The sequence below is a fragment of the Ustilaginoidea virens genome, chromosome 3, assembly GCF_000687475.1.
Source record: "Ustilaginoidea virens chromosome 3, complete sequence".
NCBI classification, from domain to species: domain Eukaryota; kingdom Fungi; phylum Ascomycota; class Sordariomycetes; order Hypocreales; family Clavicipitaceae; genus Ustilaginoidea; species Ustilaginoidea virens.
This window is the reverse complement of record NC_057318.1, coordinates 271464-290516: the sequence shown is the minus strand read 5'-3', so window position 1 is coordinate 290516 and position 19053 is coordinate 271464. Positions and strand designations below refer to the sequence as shown.

Sequence of the window (19053 nt, the reverse complement as noted above, 5' to 3'; positions counted from 1 at the left end):
GTTTTGGTTCAAGATGGCGGGTGGAGAGCGCTTTTCTGCTGCTCTTTATTTCTTGTCCTGATCGAGGAAGAAAAAATATTTGAGATGGGCTTCGTTCGGCGACGTTTATAGGCAGGCCGCCGCGCAAAAGCATAAATAGGGGCTTCGGCACCACAAGCAGCAATCAAGAGTTGGTCCCGCACAGCGGCCATGTATTCTGCAGTCAGGTGGGCTTGGATTCTAGAACCCACAGCCATGAAGGCGCCAAGGCCTGTCGGCCATTGTAAGTCATACTAATGCCAGCAGCTACACCATAGTCAGCAGTGGAAAGAAGGACGCGATGCGCATAGTTGCGAGCGGGGGTCGGTTTTTGGGTGACAAGAAAGAAGGGGGTCTTGGCGATAAGAAGAAAAGGTCAGACTTGGTGGTTGGAGATTTGCTTATTTGATATCGGAGCAAGTTACTTTAAGATGGTGAGGAGCGAGGGAGAGATATTTATCGTTCTTTCTTCTTGTATTGTGTATGAGAACAGTCCTTTGACAATGGCTGTGGTTGATGACTTAAACACGGTTTTCGAATTACTCGCTGCGTATACAAACATGTCTCCTGAACGCCCTTGAGCCGGTCTGCTTGGACCTAGCCATGGCTGTCTCGCCCAAGCATCCATCCACGGCCATCTCGCCCGAGTGTCCATCTATCCACCATGCCAGGTGCCTTACTGACGCTTGCATGTACAGCCGCCACGCGTACATAGATCTTGTAGAACATACAGGTTCCGACCGCAGTAAAATCTACCTTCTTTGTCACAGAAGCAATCGGTTTTGCATACAGGTAGATTATAGTTTTCACTCTTACTCCCGCAGCCGGTTAGCTGCCAACCTGACCCATCTGGACTCGGATTGGCCATTGCAAACGATGCCAGAGCCAGCAATGGCGATATGGCAAGCAGCTGAGAGACGGATGAGATGCGCATAGCTGAGGAGGGGAGTGATTTGCTGGTCAAGCCCAAGGGGGATCTTGGCGATGGTGGAAAAGGTGCGGCCTTGAATAAGGAAAAGCGGCTTCCTGGGATAGTACTGGATAGTATTGGGAGCCTTTAGTTGGAGAGAGAGCGCGGCGAGGTATTTATGCTTTGCTGTACATCTTTTTCAAGTATCATAATAAACTACAGTAGCTGGATTATCTAGGGGACCTAGCCGAACCAGTATCTAGTGCCTCTTTACTAGTCTATACAGGAAACCCGAGGTCCGGTGAAAAAACCTGCACACTGTCGTAAGGTCGGTGGTACCCCCACGTCTCCGCGAGGCTTGGTTGCCAGTGCGTGGAAAATACTCTTTCAAAAAGGGTTTGTCGAACTCCTAAAGGAAAATAATCAGCCCGTCTCATAAACACACGTTGACCGGGCCATATAAATCTAACGTTGCATACCTCGCCCGCCTCGCATCCGCCACAGGATACTTCAGGAATGTTAACACGTGCAGCCAGTGACTTTGCATCTAGACTCGAGACGTTTATCATGGCAGGTAAATTTCCTGTTTTCACAGCTGCAATATGCGTGATCCTGGCATTCAGGGTATTTGGTTAGTGTGCGTGTCCCACACTCAAAAATGGGCAATAGCCGTCTTTCTATCTCTCCACCCGGGTGGGCCAATACGGGACGATGCCGGGGCCAACAACGCCGAGGCAAGTAGCTGAGAGAAGGATGCGATGCGCATGGTTGAAAACGGAAATCTTTGTTGGCAGAAAGTACAAGGGGGTTCTGGGGATAATTTGAAAAAAGGTGGCGCCGTTGATGATTAAAAGCGGCCTGCTTGGCATATAGAGCATTCAGTTGGAGATGGTGAGTGGTGGAGTATTTATGCTTTTCCCTAATTTCCCCTTTTTTTTTTTTTTTGGCGAGGAAGAGCTGTCCTGGTATGGGTAGTCCGTCCAGTACGTGCACCCGAGGGCGTAAACAGGTTTGCTCTCCGGTCCGGACAAGCCGTCAGGTCCGTGATCCGATTTCGTTGGCCAGACGATACGACGACATGCGAGGTACGTTGGGGTAGCCGTTTGGTGCTGTCGCTCTCCTGGTCGATAGAAGGCCAAATTAAACGCCCAAGTTGAAAGACACATTTGCGTTCGTTGTTCCTAAGCAACAATTCCCTTTACATGGCTGGTGTTGCAGGACTCTTCATGAAGCTGTGTTGTACGTAGATGCTTACTCATTCTGGCAGGGGGACGCTCGTGTTCATATCACGACCAAGCGGCCTCGTATACTTGTACAAGGGACGTCCTGGGGTTTTAGGGGGGCCGTCTCCGTGACACTCACCATCTTGCACCTGATGCGGCCCGCAGTCCCGAGACAGGGTCGGCTCCAGGGTCAAGACTAGATCATGGGGGCTGACAAGACTTCGCTATTCCGTAGCCGCCTATCAGAGAATGCCCTTCAACCGGGCTATCCGAAGCAACGACATGTGCAGCCAGCCAGCTCACCAGCATACAACGCCCCGATCTCTCCCCGCACGCGCAAGACCAAGTGGAGCGCGGTCCCGTTTCGCGACGGTTGACCTTGTGCAATTTCCGACGATCCGGCCGAGCCGGCGACGATCCAAACTTGGCCAGATGGCCTGCCTGCCTCGTATCCGCCCTCGCTAGGTATCTTTCCTGACAACGCACTTGCAGCGACTCGCTATGCAACGAGGAGTAAGACTGCGTTTGTAGCATTCAAACTGTCCTTCCAGGCAGTTGCAGAGGACGAAATCTGCGCAGTCCGCTAGGTCTGACGACCTGTCGATTCTCGGACAAGAAGGTACAAGACTGCGAGGAGTCCTGTTTGCAGACGGACCGGCCGACGCAGTCAGTGCCGGCAACGGCGCTGCGGCAAGTAGCTGAGAGCAGCGCATGGCTGAAGCGGAACGGGAGTATTTGTTGGTAAAGGCACGAGGGGGCTCTGGCGACGATTGATGAAAAAGGTCGGCCGTAACTCATTGGCTTCAGCCTACTTGACACGAAGCGCGCGAGCGGCAAGGCATTTATGCTTTCCTTCCTTCTTCTGTCGGAATCGTCGCGGGCTTCCTGTTGCAGGGGAAATCGTTGGATTCGACGCGGTAATCGCCGCATTCTGTCTCGGTTCTGCCACTGCACCTGGGTGACGGTAGCCCAGCCACTAAGGACCATCCCTATGACCACTACTACATGTAGCTTTAATAGCGTGGCTCAGGGCTGCTGATCTCGCCATCGTAATCAATACTGTCGCGTTTTACCCGTGCCTTTGAACACTTCCCATCGCAGTGACCCACTGTTCCTGCGACGCCATTGGCTGCATGCATCGCCGTTGATCCCGCACCGCCGCACGTGACTGCGGCACATGTAAAAAAGGCCCCATCGTCGGCTTCAACCCCTGACTTCCTTCCTTCTGGATAAGTCGTTAGGAATATACTTATCATGTTACTGGTGATTGACCGGTGCATTTACATTTACCACACACGCGCGACCTGGGTATAAGCGGGTACCCCTCGGTCGTTTTCCAACAGGCTTTTAGGGAGATCAATCTTCTAAATAGGCCTTGGGCGGCAGAATACTTCACTAGCTGTGACGTCTAGTACGCGACATCAAAAGGGCGAGGTTGTTTGACAGCAGCGCGAATCACATCCGCCGCAAAATGACGTAAAGTCCAGGACCGGTGTGGGCGGTACCCCCACTACCTGCAAGAATATGTGCTGAATTGTTTTATCTACACCCTTCTTTTAGTAAGGCGATGCTCGAGATGGCTTGGCTTTGCGCGGTACTATGGCGGGCGATTCTGGGCGGGCCCTCGGTGCAGAGAGGGCCGGCCGGCGCGAGTGCAGGACTCAACTCTCGCGGCTTCTGGCCTCACGCGGCGAGGACTTGCGCTTCGAGTCGTAGTCAACTTGGTGGGCCTAGCATACGACTCCTGGACACCATCTCCACCATTATGCGGTAGATATCGGGGCCCTAGCAGGTGAAACAAGTGGTCATTTTGCTACTAATCTCAATGTTCACATGCTGTAATTATAAAGAGCGGGGGTCCCGGCTGCTACGTTACATCACATGGCCCGGATTGAGCCGGCGCTACCTTCACTGGTGCCGGTTTTAGAGACTGTATCAGCCTCGCCCGTAGACACTTTTGCACCAGAACCCATTCACTGGTTGCTGTCTCAGTTTCAGACGGCAACAGAAACCCTTTCGCATCAGCAAGTGGAACAAATGAACCTTGTATTTCATAAATACCTCGACACATTCCAACATCTTTGGTCCCTCCCTATTGGTCCTTGGTATTCACTTACTGCATGTCAATAAAGCCCCCCCCCCCCCTTATTAGCTATGCTAGAGAGAGGAATTTCGCCCCGAAGTGTGGAGTAATCCGATGTTCTTCCATGAGTAGATATTCTTCGTCAAGAGCTCTAACAGGTAGTATTGTCGGCATGGCATTTCGTAGTTCTGTCTCCAAGCCGGTAAAGCGAATCACCTTGGACCTTCAAGACACGTCTCGTCCTTGCGCAATTATATAGCTCGCGCTATTTCCTCTGGCAGAGAAGATGCCTTTGAAATAGCAGTGAGGATTCCATTCGCAGCCGTTGGCAATGGATATATCGACCTGGTTGACTTTCGAGGTGAGTGTATCGTTGATGTGATGTGCGCTCGGGATGTTCCTGTTTCGATACGAATCGTTCCGTCAAGTTCGAGTTTTGCTCAAGCACGTAAAAAATCTTTCTTTGCTAGATAGAAGCCAACGAAATCAACAGGCTTGCAGTCTATGCCACAGCACTTGCATAAAACCCTTGCAGCATATCGCCCATATCCCGGTTAGAGCCTGTTTTTCATGACAACTCACCGTAAATATTTCTCGGTCTCATCTGTAGGCCCCCAGCATGTCATGGCCGACAGTAGTGGTGTCCTGGCTGCACACATCTCAATTTGCGCTCCTCGACGTGGGCTCTGCCCACCATAATCATAAAACAGTACATTCGGCTCGCGGGGGCCGAACAAAACTTTTCCAGTGCTACGGTGTGACGCTTCTGAAACCGAATACCCCGCTGCTGCCAACGTCGGCAAGCTCTTATACGGTGGCAAGGGGATGGGCTGTCTGTCTGGTCCCCGTGCCAATGGACGGGAATTCTTACATCGTCATCGTTGACCTGTACGGCTTAAGAAATTCCGCTTTCGGCTGTCTCGCTAGGGGCGGCTGAAGCTTGATGGGAAATGGCAGAATTTTGATGCTGTTGTGATTTGGCCAGACAACTTCCCAGCGCGCTTGCATAGAGAACCCTAGAGATAGACCAGGCAGAGTCGCTGTAATCAATAACCTCCTTTGTTGTTCTATGTCTTCCCTATTCGTTGGGGAGATCTGAGCACAGGGACGATCTTCCTTCGCATGCTTCATGTGCCTTTGTTGGCTTCCGAGTAGTAGTGTGATCCGGAATGCTGCCTTCTGTCGAGTTGTTCCAGCTGAAGGGCCTGTTCTCAAACGGATTTCATGGTGGCCATGATGGAACACTCTCAGATGATAGGCTTGGTAAATTATCGCACTTTACCTAAATTTATTAGCGACCAAAAGGACAATGGGGTAGGGGATCAGCGTCCCCGGTATGCACCGTTTCTTAAATCTTGCAGCAAAGCCGCGATCGCGGCAGTCTCCTGGTCAATCTCCATATCAAGCAGACCGTTAAAGTTGTCAGATTTCGTCCTCGGCGCTTCGACTTAGGGCTCTGGGGATCTATTTCTGCTGTCGGCCGCTTTGAGTTTGACCTAGTGTCTAACCAATGGGATGAAGGTGGCGGCGCGGCAGACCTGCGCCTTGCTCTGTTATCACTGTAGCCTGCATCTAAGGAACTTATCCTATCAAGTGACTGTCTATTATCGTCGGTGCTATCAGTGTCACTGGCATTAGCTGCTAGAGCTGCATTCTTGAATCGTATTGTACTCTGCTCGTTTGTGTCGATGTCGCTTGAATAGATAACTGTGGACTCATGCTATAAGACGTCTGAGACCCTGTCGGACGAGTTGAATCCTATAATGAGGTTCGGTAGCGCTTTGAACCTATTATAGAAACCTCGAACAGAGTTTTGTCCTGCTGGAGATATGACCAGCATGCTAGCAAGTAAAAATCCTTTAAGGCTATCGGGTCGGCAGCGATATAATTCCCTAGGAGAATTAACGATTTCATTATACTATGACGGCTTGGTAATACTTTGCTTGGGATATCGCGTATGCTTAGAGTAGCTGGGGATGATTCTTAATTCTTCACACGTAACCACACTAAGGGACCAGATGTCAATAGCTGCGGAGTAATACTCGATGCTGCGATCCTTAAAAACCTCGGGTGCTATATACGGAGTAGTGCCATATTAAGTCTGTAACTCTGCAGTATTCTTAGATAGTCTAACGTCTGTAAGGACAACCTGGAAGGGATCTTGTTTCCTGATGAGAATATTATTTGGTGATAGATCGCAATGCGCTAGCTGCCTCTCATGCAGATATGCCAAGGCCGAAAGACACTGAGCAAGAACCAATACGCTCTCGGGAACCGTTACATTCTTCAATTTCGATAGAGGACCACCCTGTATATATGCCAATTCCAACTCAGGGTATAGATCGTAAGTCGTATGGAGTAGCTTCAAAATGTGTTCCTACAAAAAGTTAGAAACGGGCGTCTATGCCAGTGAGATTAGGGGCATTCTAACGTGTGCAAGCTTCCTCATATTCTCAGCTTCCTCCTTCCATCTTTCCCAGCCTTTGTCGTTTTTGGCGACGTGCTTGATAATCTCCATTGATGGCCGCTTTATTACAGTCTCGACCCCAGTACTCACGTTCCAACAATGGATCACGACCCCGAACCCTCCCTTTCCAATCTTCTTTTTCACGTAGATAGGTCCCTCGCCCGGTGTTTGCGCCCCCGTGTGGAGGTTTGTGCCTGACCGAAATATGTCTAGATCTTGGATGAGATCTTGCGCCGCCGCGCTCCCCTGGCGAAACTTTTTTGACATTATCGGTGCATGATTGGCATACGATATCGTGTTGGCGGCAATAACCTTGAACTGAATATAGTCGTGTATTTTGATGATGATCGTTTTCTCTCGATGAGCGTTCTTGTCCCCGCCAACGATCCATTTAAAGCTGCGTCGCGTACCTTTCCCCTTGCTCTTGTATGTTACTTCAGTTCCAGCATTAGATCCCAAGTCTTTGACGAAAAAACGATTCTGCTCATCAATGGTTAAGCAGAAGTGATAATTGCTGGGACCCTTTATATCCGGCAGTGAAACATCACACTTCTTGCTGCATCCAAATAGCACCCTATAAGACGATCGAGGGATCATGCTAAATCTGACCTCGATGAACGGCATGCCATGAAACTCGCGCGGAAGATGTATCCAACCAGACCATTCTTGTGGAATGGGTAGTGGAGGAGGCACTCAAAATTGAGACTGAGCAGAAAGCCGCAAGTGTGGACGGCAGCTCCGAGAAGAAGAGGAAAGCAACGTCCGACGCAGTGCAGCCAAACGCGAAGAGACAGAAGCCAAGCACACAACAGCATAGCTCACAACCCAGCAACGACGAGCTTGGCAGGGGAGACGGAAGAGCCTTGCGCGGACGAAACCGTCCATCAACAGACACGAATCGACAACTTAGTCGAGATCAAAGATATTAGAGAGGCGTATTCGCAGGCGGGGGCGTGGTTGTAGTACAGAGTACTTGGTGAGGCTCAAAGGCTACGATGAACACGCCTCGTACGTTCAGTCCAAGCCACAGAACAGAGCGACTTGACCGCCTTTTGCGAGCAAACAGACAAGCTTGGTATTCACTGCTGCGGTCCAGCTGCGCAAATCAACATACGACAAGGGATTGGCCGCCTCATTGCGGAGTTTTCGACAGCAAGCAGGCCGGCACTCGGACACCCTTGTTTCCAAGGCCCTTACAACGGCAGCCTCGCAAATGCTCCTCGTAGACTTCGTCTGGTCATGTGGCCTATCATGGCGCATCTCAGTTTGGGGTGCTTCTTTTTGCATTTACGTATTTCCTCTGGCAGAGACAGACTTCAACTGCGCATCGCCAATTGCGCCGCCAAGTTGCGTCGCCAAGTCAATCCAGCGGTAGAAGATGGAGGTGGCGCCCTCGACAGACGTGAACGACATTGCCCCCAATCAAAACAAAAGAGACACGCCTTTGGCAGAGGGGACGACGCGGTGGGCTGGATCTGCGCGATAAGCACAGAGTACGTTGCTGCACGGGCATTTCTTGATGAAGAGCCACCCCCAACAAAACAAGGCGGCAGCCGAGAAGATGCTTCGTCCGCAAGACTCGTAAAACTCCCGTTTCATTAAACGCTAATTTTTCCTAGTTATCGCAGGCGTTCGTACCGACAGTCCCAGTCGTCGCCCCTGGCTTAGACCTTTGAGGAGGGCGCTGCCAGTTTAAAACAGTCTTGCCTTGCTTTAGCAACTCATTTCTTCTCCAATCATATAGCTTCATAACCTCTTTCCCGGGTTTGTTTATGTAGAAGTTTTCGTATACAGTAAGGGGCGGATCAGGGACCGGTGGCCAGTCCAGGAAATTAGGGGCCTCTGTATGCGCAGTGATTTGTTTTCCAGCTCGCCGCTTCTCACACCATTCCTTGAGCACCTGGCGAAATTCCGAGATTGGGTGGTCCAGGAGAACATCTGGATGCTTCACCCAGTCCGTATGTTCAATGCGCGAGACGTCTTGTTCCTCGTGTCTAACAGCACGCAGATCATCATCGCGAGTGATGATCTCGTACATTGTGAATAATGTCCCCTTGATGTCGTTCCTAGCCTCTGAGTATCCGGGCATTCCAATACGCGCCGAGTAGTTAAAGTCGAAAAGCATCAGAGAATCCGTCGCTTCATGTATCAGTATGTTTCGAGGTGCGATATCCTGGTGAGCAACCCCGAGGTTTAGATTCAACTCGTCAACAACGCCAATAAGCTGACGGAGCCATTTCAGTTTGAAAGTACGACTTTTGTTCTCGTCAAGGGTGCCCCCCGGGATGTATTCGGTTGTGAACCCAACAAATCGTCCTTCAATCTCATCCACGACTATGCTGTCAAAAGGGACAATGTTTGGATGCTTGGGAAGACGTATCCAGAGACTCATCTCATGCCATTCAGAGAACAAGTGTGCATAGAGAAAGTAGTATTTGAAGATAAGCTAAGGTCCAGTTAGATGTCGTAAAAAGAACAGTTCGGATCGACTACTTACTTTCTTAGTAGGCTCGGAGGACTGTGGACAAACGACGAGGTCAAGACATCGGTCAAGTCTATCAAGTTCCTCAAGTTCCGCGCGGGAGATGACTTTGACATGCTCTGGCCGTTGAATCGTATCGAGGTCTGGATGGAAAACACACCGTGTCACGTCGTTCTTTGGATCAGTGGATGTCGATATCAAGTCACCGGTAGGAGACACGTGAATTTCATAGACGTCGGGCGCAAGATGGTCGATATACTTGGCGAGATGTTCGAACGCAAGATCTTCCGACTCAAGCTCCTCGTCCATGGTGACTGAGACGAGCCGTCGTTGATCCCAATCGACAACGTGCCAGGTGCTTGGACCTCCAGGGTAAATGGCGCCACTGGGGGCGAAGAATCTGTATTCAGGGTCGATCATATTGGTCTTGGAAAAGCTGAAGAGACCGGACTTTGGGGGGGAGGAAGCCGGGCTACAACTGATCTGGTTCAATCCAACTTGGCAACTCAGAGGTCAAAACGTGCAAAAGATGGGTAATTTTGCCGTGGATGACTGTCAAGACTGAAGGAGTGGCCTCTTGACATTTGACGGCAGCAGAAAGTAATGATTGCGACGGGACGGGGAGACACTTGAAGGAAGGAAGAAAGTTGGTGCAAAGGAAATGTTTGAAGGAAATAATAGTTCTGCCTAGCGAGCAAAGACCTCGTTACATGCTTTGCGGATGCGCTAGGCTTCGCGCGCGCACGCCACTGTAGGCCCGTGCCTCGGAGGATAAGATTTACTTTCTCTGACTGGCTACCTCTTATGAAAGTATGCCCCCACTAAGCTGCAATAGATGCCTGCTGCAGGCATCTAATATACGCAGCTGGCATCTATCACACGCAGTTGGTCTCCCTTGTGTAAAAGTTGTCATTTATTATGTAGCCAGGATCTGTTGCAGCTGGCACAGTGTAATAGCGGGTCCGCTGTTTTAGTTGGCCAATCACATATTTGTAAATCCCATAGTGCGGAGTTTTCTGCCTCGGGCTGCTGCGCCGGTTTGGATGGCCCGGTGCAACAGGAAGGCAACCAACAGATTTTCTGATTTTGCCCTGGGCTAGGTATGTACCTAGTACCTACCACCAGGCTTCATTTACCAACCTGGCTTGCGGCTTCTACCTCTGTCAAAATGCTAACCTACTCGTAACAGGTAGATCGCAGGCTTTGCACGGTTTACGATGAGACTTCAAAGGGATTAGCGGGCGGGGATCAAAACATGGGCGCCTGATAATCCAGGGTAAAAATACCAATACAATACATACCGACCAGGCTTCCTTTACCAACCTGGCTTGCGGCTTGCGGCTTGCGGCTTGCGGCTCGCGCTATAAGAGGCACCGTTCTGCTGGTCAACTAATGGCAATTCTTTCCGTCCATGACAAGAAACATTCTTCTCCTTACTCAAACTCGCTGCCTTATCCGTACGTTCCTTATAAATTCCGTGTAAGACTCAATATTGCCCTGCCCGTTGCTTAGCTAATCGCCCACAGAGACCACCTTTGCCATGGCCCAAGCGGACATTAGCCCAGGCCAAATCGGTCTCGTAGCAAGCCGAAACCCGGTCCGGAACCCATATGGCCCTGCCGGGTGCTATTGCGGATGGTATCTCTTTTACAGTAGTGTCTGTGGTCATCTTTTCCAGAAGAACCCTGAATACTGCGGCCAGAAACTCACCAAATTGGGGAGGAGTGGATTTTGCACGACTCCCGCACCGCAGAATCACATGACCGCTCGGGTGGGCCAGGCTTGTCCCCAGTGCCGCCGTTAGACTGGGTGAATGCAACTGCTTTCCAATGGGTGCATGACTTTAACCCGATGGCAGTCAAGGCGTGCCTCTTCCTGAAGGGACGAAGGCTGCTGTTGGATGTCGGATTTGTGCTTTTCCGACCCGCGATAGTCCTATCTCTTTCTCTTCCGCATCGAACCTGTATGTTAGTTCATCAGTCATCATCGTCATCTACAAAGCATGCACGGCAAAAAATCAAATTGCGCACCTAAATACGACCAAGGCAGTATCCATAGTCGGCAGCACCATGTTCATCATCTGCTTCGGTGAGACTTTTTGCTTCCTTTGGCGTCTCCGTCACCCAGAATGTCGGTCCCGAACCAGAGCTTTGCCAGCAATAACATCGAGTTCCATCTACTGTCTGTTCCACCCCATTCTTTAGCTCGGTCTTATTCTCTTTACCACTGGCATCCTGGAAGTGGGCCTTTCCTCGACGCATGTATCACTCCACCCAATGTAAATGGCTTGAACTGGACTGTTGATGCTGTTACCCGCCTGGATAACCCCGTAGTGCGCCGTGCTGTGCCTAAACTTGGTTGACCTTGACACGAGTGGATTCTCTTGGAGCTCCAAGGCGGAGTGATGGACATTGCTCAAACGTTTAGGCTCTGTAGTGATAGCCGTGAAACTGGACATGAAGCTCGTTGATAAACCATCAAAGGCCAAGGCAGCTGATTCCCGACTCGAATTCAGTGAATCTACCTCCGCATATATGTATATACCTGGGTACAACACCAGCCACTTCAGCATCATCTTGTAAGACATGGTCGCTACCATCAGCGATCTCTTGCTGCAGCGCGTAATCCGGGTCCTGCCAAGCACCATGTTCCATACGATTTGCCGGCTCATATCGCCTGTAAAGGGCTGAAGCGTTGTCGGTCTCAGCAAGATCTTCTCGAGTCCCCGCCGCCGATCGGGTGGCTCTGGTATTCTATTCGCAGGGCCAATGAAGCTGTCTCGATGCCGTTTCGCTGAGTCTCTGGCGTTTCTGAAAGCGGCTTCACCTGCAACAAACATTTCACGGCTGTCTGTCATTCTGAAATGACCTGAGCTGAGTCATGTTATACTCAGGCCGCCTTTCAGACGTCGTGGGCGCAGTGACATGATGCGCGTAGAGTTGAAGTGTTGCCTGTGCCAGCGTGGTAGGGCATGGCCGTCATACGCCGGCGCCGTCTCTTGGTAGTTTTGTAATGCGTGCATGGCACGGGTGTCGTATGCCCAATTGTAATCAGCCTGCTTCTCGGCTGCAGAAGCGCTTATATCCCTCGGGGTATATATAATTGTCGACGAGATGTTGATTTAACTTGTCGTCGTTTGCAGAAGATTTCCTGAATTTAGAGGAAACGCATCTCTACGGTGTGGACTTTGTTCCTCGACTTTGAGCAGTAAAGGAGGCACTGGAGCTCATGTCTTTCTTGGACCAGAATACTAGACAACTACGATGCATTGTCTTACAAACGTAAAGCTCTCCAATTGGACACATGGACTCCCACCCCTCGAAGATGATTGAGATCTGGCCCGCCGTGTCTCGTGAATAAGTTCTGTCGTAATCCCTTCAGATACTGCAAATTTCAGGAGAGAAGGCTAGTTGTTTCGAGGTCAAGTTCTCTCGGTACAACACGATATATAAGCCAGACTCTCGGTAGTCTATCCCAGAATGTTAGCGAAAATTCCTTTGCCCTGGAAGTCTTGGCTTTCTTGGCCGGGGACCGCTCTGCGAGAGCTCCTCTGGGTGCTGTCGCTTTCGATTCTGCGGTGTTGCCATGAGCGGCCGATCGTCAAGGCCCTATGGAGGCGAGGAACTAATCTTCAGCACTGGGCGAGGTTGCAGTCAAAAGTCGGCTTGTGTTGTTGCCAGTGTGTCGGTTGGCAATGCAGGATGCAATGAGGGAGGGTTTGATTGGGATGAGCGCGTGGCGATGCACGCCGGCTGCTTTCACTTATGCTTGACCAAAACCCGCGCCGGTTTCAAATAGGGTGGCATTCTACTCAAGATTGGGGTAAAGAAGATCCGGTTCCCCCGTTCGGCTTGCGTTGGGGGTGTAAGCGTGACTGCAGTTCCGGCCTTCTCCTGGGCTGTAGCAGGCATGAAGTTCACGGGAAGACACCTGACGTTCACCCCGACGCTAAACAACGTAAGGCGATGTTCCTAGGTGGCGTTACCATCATAGAGCACTGACTCTGCAAATATGCTTTGTTGTGTTTTGCTCACTCGCAACGACGAGCCGTCAATGCAAGCCGAAGGTACGAAAAGCCCCGTTCAAGGAAACTTGCATAATACATCTCTCATAATATTTTATCACATTATATTCTTGTCAATAGGAAGAAAAAGCATGATTGCAAGATCGAGGAGGGAGGCTCCGGTCTTGTCTACACTGGCATGCCTTACTTTTCTCCACCTCCGAGTGGCGGCTAACATGATTAGAAACTGATATTAGGAGATATCAAAAGGTCGCGATAAGACTGGCACATATGGAAAGCTACCCTAGAGATCTTGAACATAAAACCGAAAACATATCGTGCTGTCTGGCGGCATTGGAATCCCGCGAGCCCTGTCGTCTGGACAGGAAAGTGAGTAGTACGTCCTGATGTATGAACTGCAGGTAAAATCTCTACAAGATGTTTATTTTGCGCAAACCACAAATTTCGCTTTAGACGGTTTTTCTCATAGCCCATCAAGCCATTCGTCGGCTTAAATGTATCCACGTATTTAAGGGGCACTTGCATTGCGATATCAAGCCAGAAACTTGCTCCTGCGGAACTGAGGAAAGGAAACATGCGCGCCTGTGCGTACCTGCCCGTTATCTGCATTTGTGATGGTGATATAGTTTACAAGGCGAGGCCATCAGCCTTAGAAGCGCCTTCGACGATGGATATTGAAGCCAGTGGGTTGGCGACCAACTGGATCGCGATGCCCTCCCCCTCCCCCCCTTTCACCACCGTGTGGGCGCCTGGCTCAGTCAGCCGTGCGGCACATACTAATGGATCGCGCGATTGGCCTGAGCAGGGGAACCAAATCCGCAAGTTCCTCGGGGTCCCATAACGATGTAAAATACGCCGAGCAGGTTTCTACTTGAGCCAATTGATTTAGTTAATGCTAGCAATAGCGCCTTAGCAAGCAGAGGTAGATGCGATACGCATAGCTGAGGAGAAGGACGGTTTGGTGCAGCAAAGGGCTGGCGACGTTGTCCGCGGTGTATTGCCCGCTCGAGCTTGGCGTTGATCAGCTGTAGGTAACTAGAGCAGGTAATCGCGCAAATTACAGGTCCGTAAATATATGGGATAAATCGGCCTTGCCTGATGTGAAAGGGGATGGAGAGGTGGGCGTGCTATGGTATTTAAACTTTTCTTGTTTTCTTTTGGCCAGGCGATGCTCGAAACAGATGGCTTTGGGCGGCACTATAGATGTATATTACTCTTGACTAGTTTGTCTAGGTGCTCCTAACTACACCAGTATCTAGTGCCTCATTGCTTATCTATACGGGAAACCCGAGAGCCGGGAGGAAAACACCTGCGAGCAGTCGTTGTGTCAGTGATGTAACCCACCCCGCCCCCCCCCCCCCCCCTCCCCGTGTTCCGTGGGGGTGGTTGTTGGGTGCGTGGAAATGGGCGGCACTATAATCTACGGGCGATTCCAGGTTGACCGGCCAGCCGTGGAAAGGATCCGGGCCTGCATAGGTTGCCGGACGCGGGGTTCAAGTTGCAGCTATTGTTGTTGGCTTTTGTTTTGCTTCCACGGGGGAGGGCGGGTGAGGATCGTCTCCTGGAGGGTGAGTTATCTCGTCGCTATGCGGTACTTTTGCCTGCGCACACGATAATCGCAAACTGTAAAGAGTAGGGATAACTATCTCACATGGCCTATAACTATCACTACAGTGGCTAGCTTTAAAAACGTGAGACATCCACAGCTTGCAACTTCAACCTGGTCACCCAGTGCAAGACGCTCATGTATCAGTCTTTGTGTCTGGAAATATCCATCTCGTGAAAATAGCACCCTGTCAAGTGTAGATGGTTCCGCCTCGCATCCGTCCACGCCAGGTGCCTCCCCTACCTAACAATGCACGAACAGCCACCGGCTACGCACTTATCCCTCAGTCCTCTGTTGTTGCAGGTAAATCCGCTGTTGCCGCAGGAGCAAGAGTTGCTGTTGTAGCACTCGTCTGGATAGTCTGTTGGCGGAGTAGTTCCACACCGTACCCATACATGCTTGGGAAGCCCGGGCGTAATCGGATTGGCCAATGCAGGCAATGCTAGCAACGGCGCCACGGCCAGTAGCTGGGAGAAAGATGCGATCCGCATGGCCAAGTGAAACGGGGGGGGGGGGGGGTTTGAACTCTGAAACCGCCGACCGCGGTGTATTCGCTTGCTTGAGTTTTGGCGTTGCGAACTTGCAGGGAATATGGTCAGGCACGAGGGAAGCCGGTGGGTCGATGATGTGTACTTTGACATCGGCATGCCTGGTGTGAAGACTCCCGAGAGTATATACAGATGGCGGGTTGGATGCGGTTCTTAAGCTTTTTCTTTGTTTCTTCTTTTCGTCAGGAGATGCTCAGGCTAAGATGGCTTTAGGCGGTACTCGCACGGGCGATCCGTGCGTGCAAAGAGGGCGGGCCCGTATGGGGCGCATGGTAGGGGGATTCTTAATCTATAGCAGATGGCGGCATGCGCTTCAAGTTCTTTCGCACGGGCCTTGTTTGGCTGTGCACAGATGGACGTGCCAGAAGCACAAGATGCACGAATCATGGCTATAAAGCACGTGGGCGACGAATGCCATGTGACATGGCCCAAAACCGAGGGGGCAGTATTACGTGGTCATGACTCGATTGCATTGATGATGTGGTGGCCTGCTGAGAAACTGGTCTAGTAGTATTCTGTGCGAGCATAAATCGCGTCAAGACATGCCCATGACCCTGCCAAGCCAAGTGTGGCAATAGCCAGCGAAGGGGAAGGGTGGTCTGGCGTTTAGGATGTCGGTAGCTAGGCGCTGGTAAGTTGGGAGGCAAGGGGGCAGGTTGACAACAGATGAAGATATGAATGAGGCTTGCTTGGTCAGAGGTTGGACATGGCCACGGCTGATGATGAGATTTTGTTACTTTTCCCCCAGCTTCTGGCTGTAGCGAGGCAAACCATGAAATAGGCTAGTACGGCGCAGCCCCTTCCTGATGCCGCCATGTGCCATACACCCCTGTAGGTAGTCACGAATATAGCAGTACAAAGAAGTAGCTCGAGCCTGCAAAGCCGGACCGTTTGCCAGCACGTGCAGAATCACAGCTGTACAGATCGGGGATACTGCAGCTTTCAAATATAGTATTCCCCGAGCCACCCGGTGCAACTGGCTCCGCGAAGCAAAAGCATCCCAGTTGCAAAGTCCGACACATCACCCGGCCAAGTGTACAATGTCCGCCTTGTATCCGCCACAACAGGCACCGCACCTAGTTTTGCACACACCGCGTGCCGCGATAATAAACTCGCCAAGGAGCCCCCTCTTGGATCGGATTAGCCAACGTGTACGATGCCAGCCACGGTGCCGCTGTAAGCAGCGGAGACAAGGACGTGATCCGCATGGCTGGGGGGTGGGTGCTTTGTCCACGAGGGCTCTGGCGCTGGGCCCTTGAAGGGTAGGTTGGAGGAGAAACGGCAAAGAAGGAAAATGCAAGCTATTGAACATGTGTCTTGCTTCTTCTTTTATGCGGCAGTTCTAAAACCAGACGGCTTTGTTAGTCTGAGCCTTGAAACTAGAATAGGTGGGCCGTTCATGCAACAATCACTGGGCGTAAGACGCGAGACCCAACTCCTGAATACCGACCTCCCACCACCAATCCCGGTGCATATCAGGGGGTTTCGGCAGTTTCAAGAACGTGGCTTGAGCCTGGGGTTCCAATTGTAGCTAGCTAATGGCCAGCCGGCCGTGCGCAAGAGAATCCAACTATACAGCGTCGAAATACAGTCGGCGCCGCTTCTTGGTCATCAGACAGCTACGACACGTTGCTATCCCGTAAACCATCTTCCCGATGCACTACAGACAGGCCGTCCGGTGCAAGTTATATCCATCTCGCGACACCGGTACCCCTCCCATGTGTCCTCCCGTACCATGCTCAAGCTGCCTTGCATCCGTCAAATCAGGCGTCGCCCGCATCTTGGCCCTGCACGCACGTACAGCCCCAGCCGGTGCACACTTTAGTCATTTTTGGGCCGACGCAGCTATACTTGCCCTCTGGGCTGCAGCTGCAAGATGGCGGCAGCAAGCAGGCCTCTGGCCACAACCCAGGGCGGGTACTCCCGCACTTGTGAATGTGCCAAGGACGGGCCTTGTCGTCGATCGGATCAGCCAGTGCAGGTAGCAGGAGCAACGGCGCCATGGCGAGCAGCTGAGAGAAGGATACGATCCGCATGGCTGAAGAAAAGGCGAGTGTTGGGGGTTCTGACGGATGGTTAGAAATGGAACGGCCGTGGTTTCTTGCCTGATCTCGGCGGTTGTTGGGTTGCATACAATGGGCGCAGTTTAAGAGGGAGATGTTTGTAGACGTATGGGTGAAAACCGACTTGCTTGGTGTCGAGGGTAGGAGTCGGACATGGCGAGGGAGTGATGGGGTATTTATACTTTGCTTTGCTTCTTCTTTGTTCTGGCGAGGGCAGTTCCCGAGAACGGGCTTTGGTCGGCAGCTTGATGGGCGTCTAGCAGTCAGCTTCGCGGGGGTCTTGTTCTGCTTCCACCCGAGACGTACAAGCATGGTCGCCTAGATAAGGTCGGACGCCGGCCTTTCCCCGCGCAGATTCCGATTGATATCAATGCCCCCGATTCCACTCGCGAGGTACTACAGTGCAGCTTTAAGCAGCACGCAAACTAAGAGCATGCATGGTGGGCTGTCAAGACTCGACATTGCGGAGTCGGTAGGCGCCCAGAATTGCACCCCCATCAACAAGCCGCAGCGCAACTGGCAGTGGCAGCACACCTTACCGCGATGGCAGCGGTAGATGAAAGTCACGCAGAGCAGCGGCTATCCAGGGGTGCTGTTTGATCGGGGGATCAGCAAATCCGGGGATATCCAGCAGCAGCCCTCATCAGTCTCCGCTGCCGTGGCAAAGCAACGAGCACGAGTAACCGGCGGGACCACGGGCCAGCGAGTTGTGGGCAGGCTTGCCGTGCTTGCAAGCAGCGCTAGCTGGCAGAACAGGCGCCGGATTCGCAGCGTCGGCCTGTTCTCCCCAGCAGCGACGTGGCGGTGGCGAGGGCGCCGGGCGCCGTTATTTGCCGGGACGCGAGTCGCGGCGGGTGGGTCGAAAGCTTAAACGGCCCGGGGCCGGGGCTCGACCCGCCGGCACGGAGGGTCCCGCAGCCGCCCGTGCGGGGGACGCTAGCAAGGGTCCGTGGGCGGCTGCTGCGCATTGTGATTCGTCAGTAGGTCCGGTTCTATCGTCATCAATATTATCGTCAATCTCTAGTCTTTCAGTAGGTGGGTATGGGGACTGGGTGCCCGTGAGGTTCGGCAGTTTAAGAAAGCCAAATGGCTCTAGCACAAGGGCCGGCCCTATACTAACTGTATCTAGCTAATAGCGAGCCGGCATTGCCTGTGTGAACCTCGCCGACAAAAACACGGCCTAGACACAGACGGCGCTACTTTGAGACTGATAATTGATCCATGTATTCAGCGCACCGCAACCGGGCTATCCCGGGCAAGTATCCATCTCGTGACAACAGCACCCTGTCGACCTTGCAAGCGGACCATGCAGATAGCCTGCCTTGCATCCGCCACGTCAGGTACCACACCTTATTTCTGTCACGCGCGGACAACCCCTGCCCTCGCACACGCGAGTCAGATCTGAGAGGTCGGCTCTGCGCAAGGAGTCTTACAAAAGGCACAGGGTGGGGGGCTCTTGCCGATGGTTAGGACCAATTGACGACGCATCACATCGCGCAGATGGAGTCGGCGACTCGGCGCCACGGAGTACGGAGTACGGAGTACGGACTCGGAGCACCCGGTTAGCGCCCGCCTTTCCCTGCTGCGCGGCGACCAGGGCAAGGATGCCATCGACTGCGTGGGGTAAAT

The 19053-nt window shown here is 52.1% G+C and overlaps 3 protein-coding genes across 3 annotated transcripts; 1 reads left to right on the top strand and 2 right to left on the bottom strand.

Moving 5' to 3' along the window:
- Positions 1–6329: 6329 nt before the first annotated feature.
- Positions 6330–6752, bottom strand: UV8b_03371 (uncharacterized protein; the record flags this gene model as incomplete). The annotated part of the gene is made up of 2 exons (XM_043140869.1): positions 6330–6611; positions 6666–6752. The coding sequence occupies 2 exons, from the start codon at positions 6750–6752 to the stop codon at positions 6330–6332; spliced, it is 369 nt and encodes a 122-aa protein (XP_042996803.1).
- A 1564-nt stretch (positions 6753–8316) lies between these two features.
- On the bottom strand, positions 8317–9603 carry UV8b_03370 (uncharacterized protein; the record flags this gene model as incomplete). Its single annotated transcript, XM_043140868.1, has 2 exons — positions 8317–9147; positions 9199–9603. 2 exons carry the CDS (start codon positions 9601–9603, stop codon positions 8317–8319), a joined length of 1236 nt encoding a protein of 411 aa, XP_042996802.1.
- A 991-nt stretch (positions 9604–10594) lies between these two features.
- On the top strand, positions 10595–10987 carry UV8b_03369 (uncharacterized protein; the record flags this gene model as incomplete). The annotated part of the gene is made up of 2 exons (XM_043140867.1): positions 10595–10640; positions 10710–10987. The coding sequence occupies 2 exons, from the start codon at positions 10595–10597 to the stop codon at positions 10985–10987; spliced, it is 324 nt and encodes a 107-aa protein (XP_042996801.1).
- Between the last annotated feature and the right edge of the window lie 8066 nt (positions 10988–19053).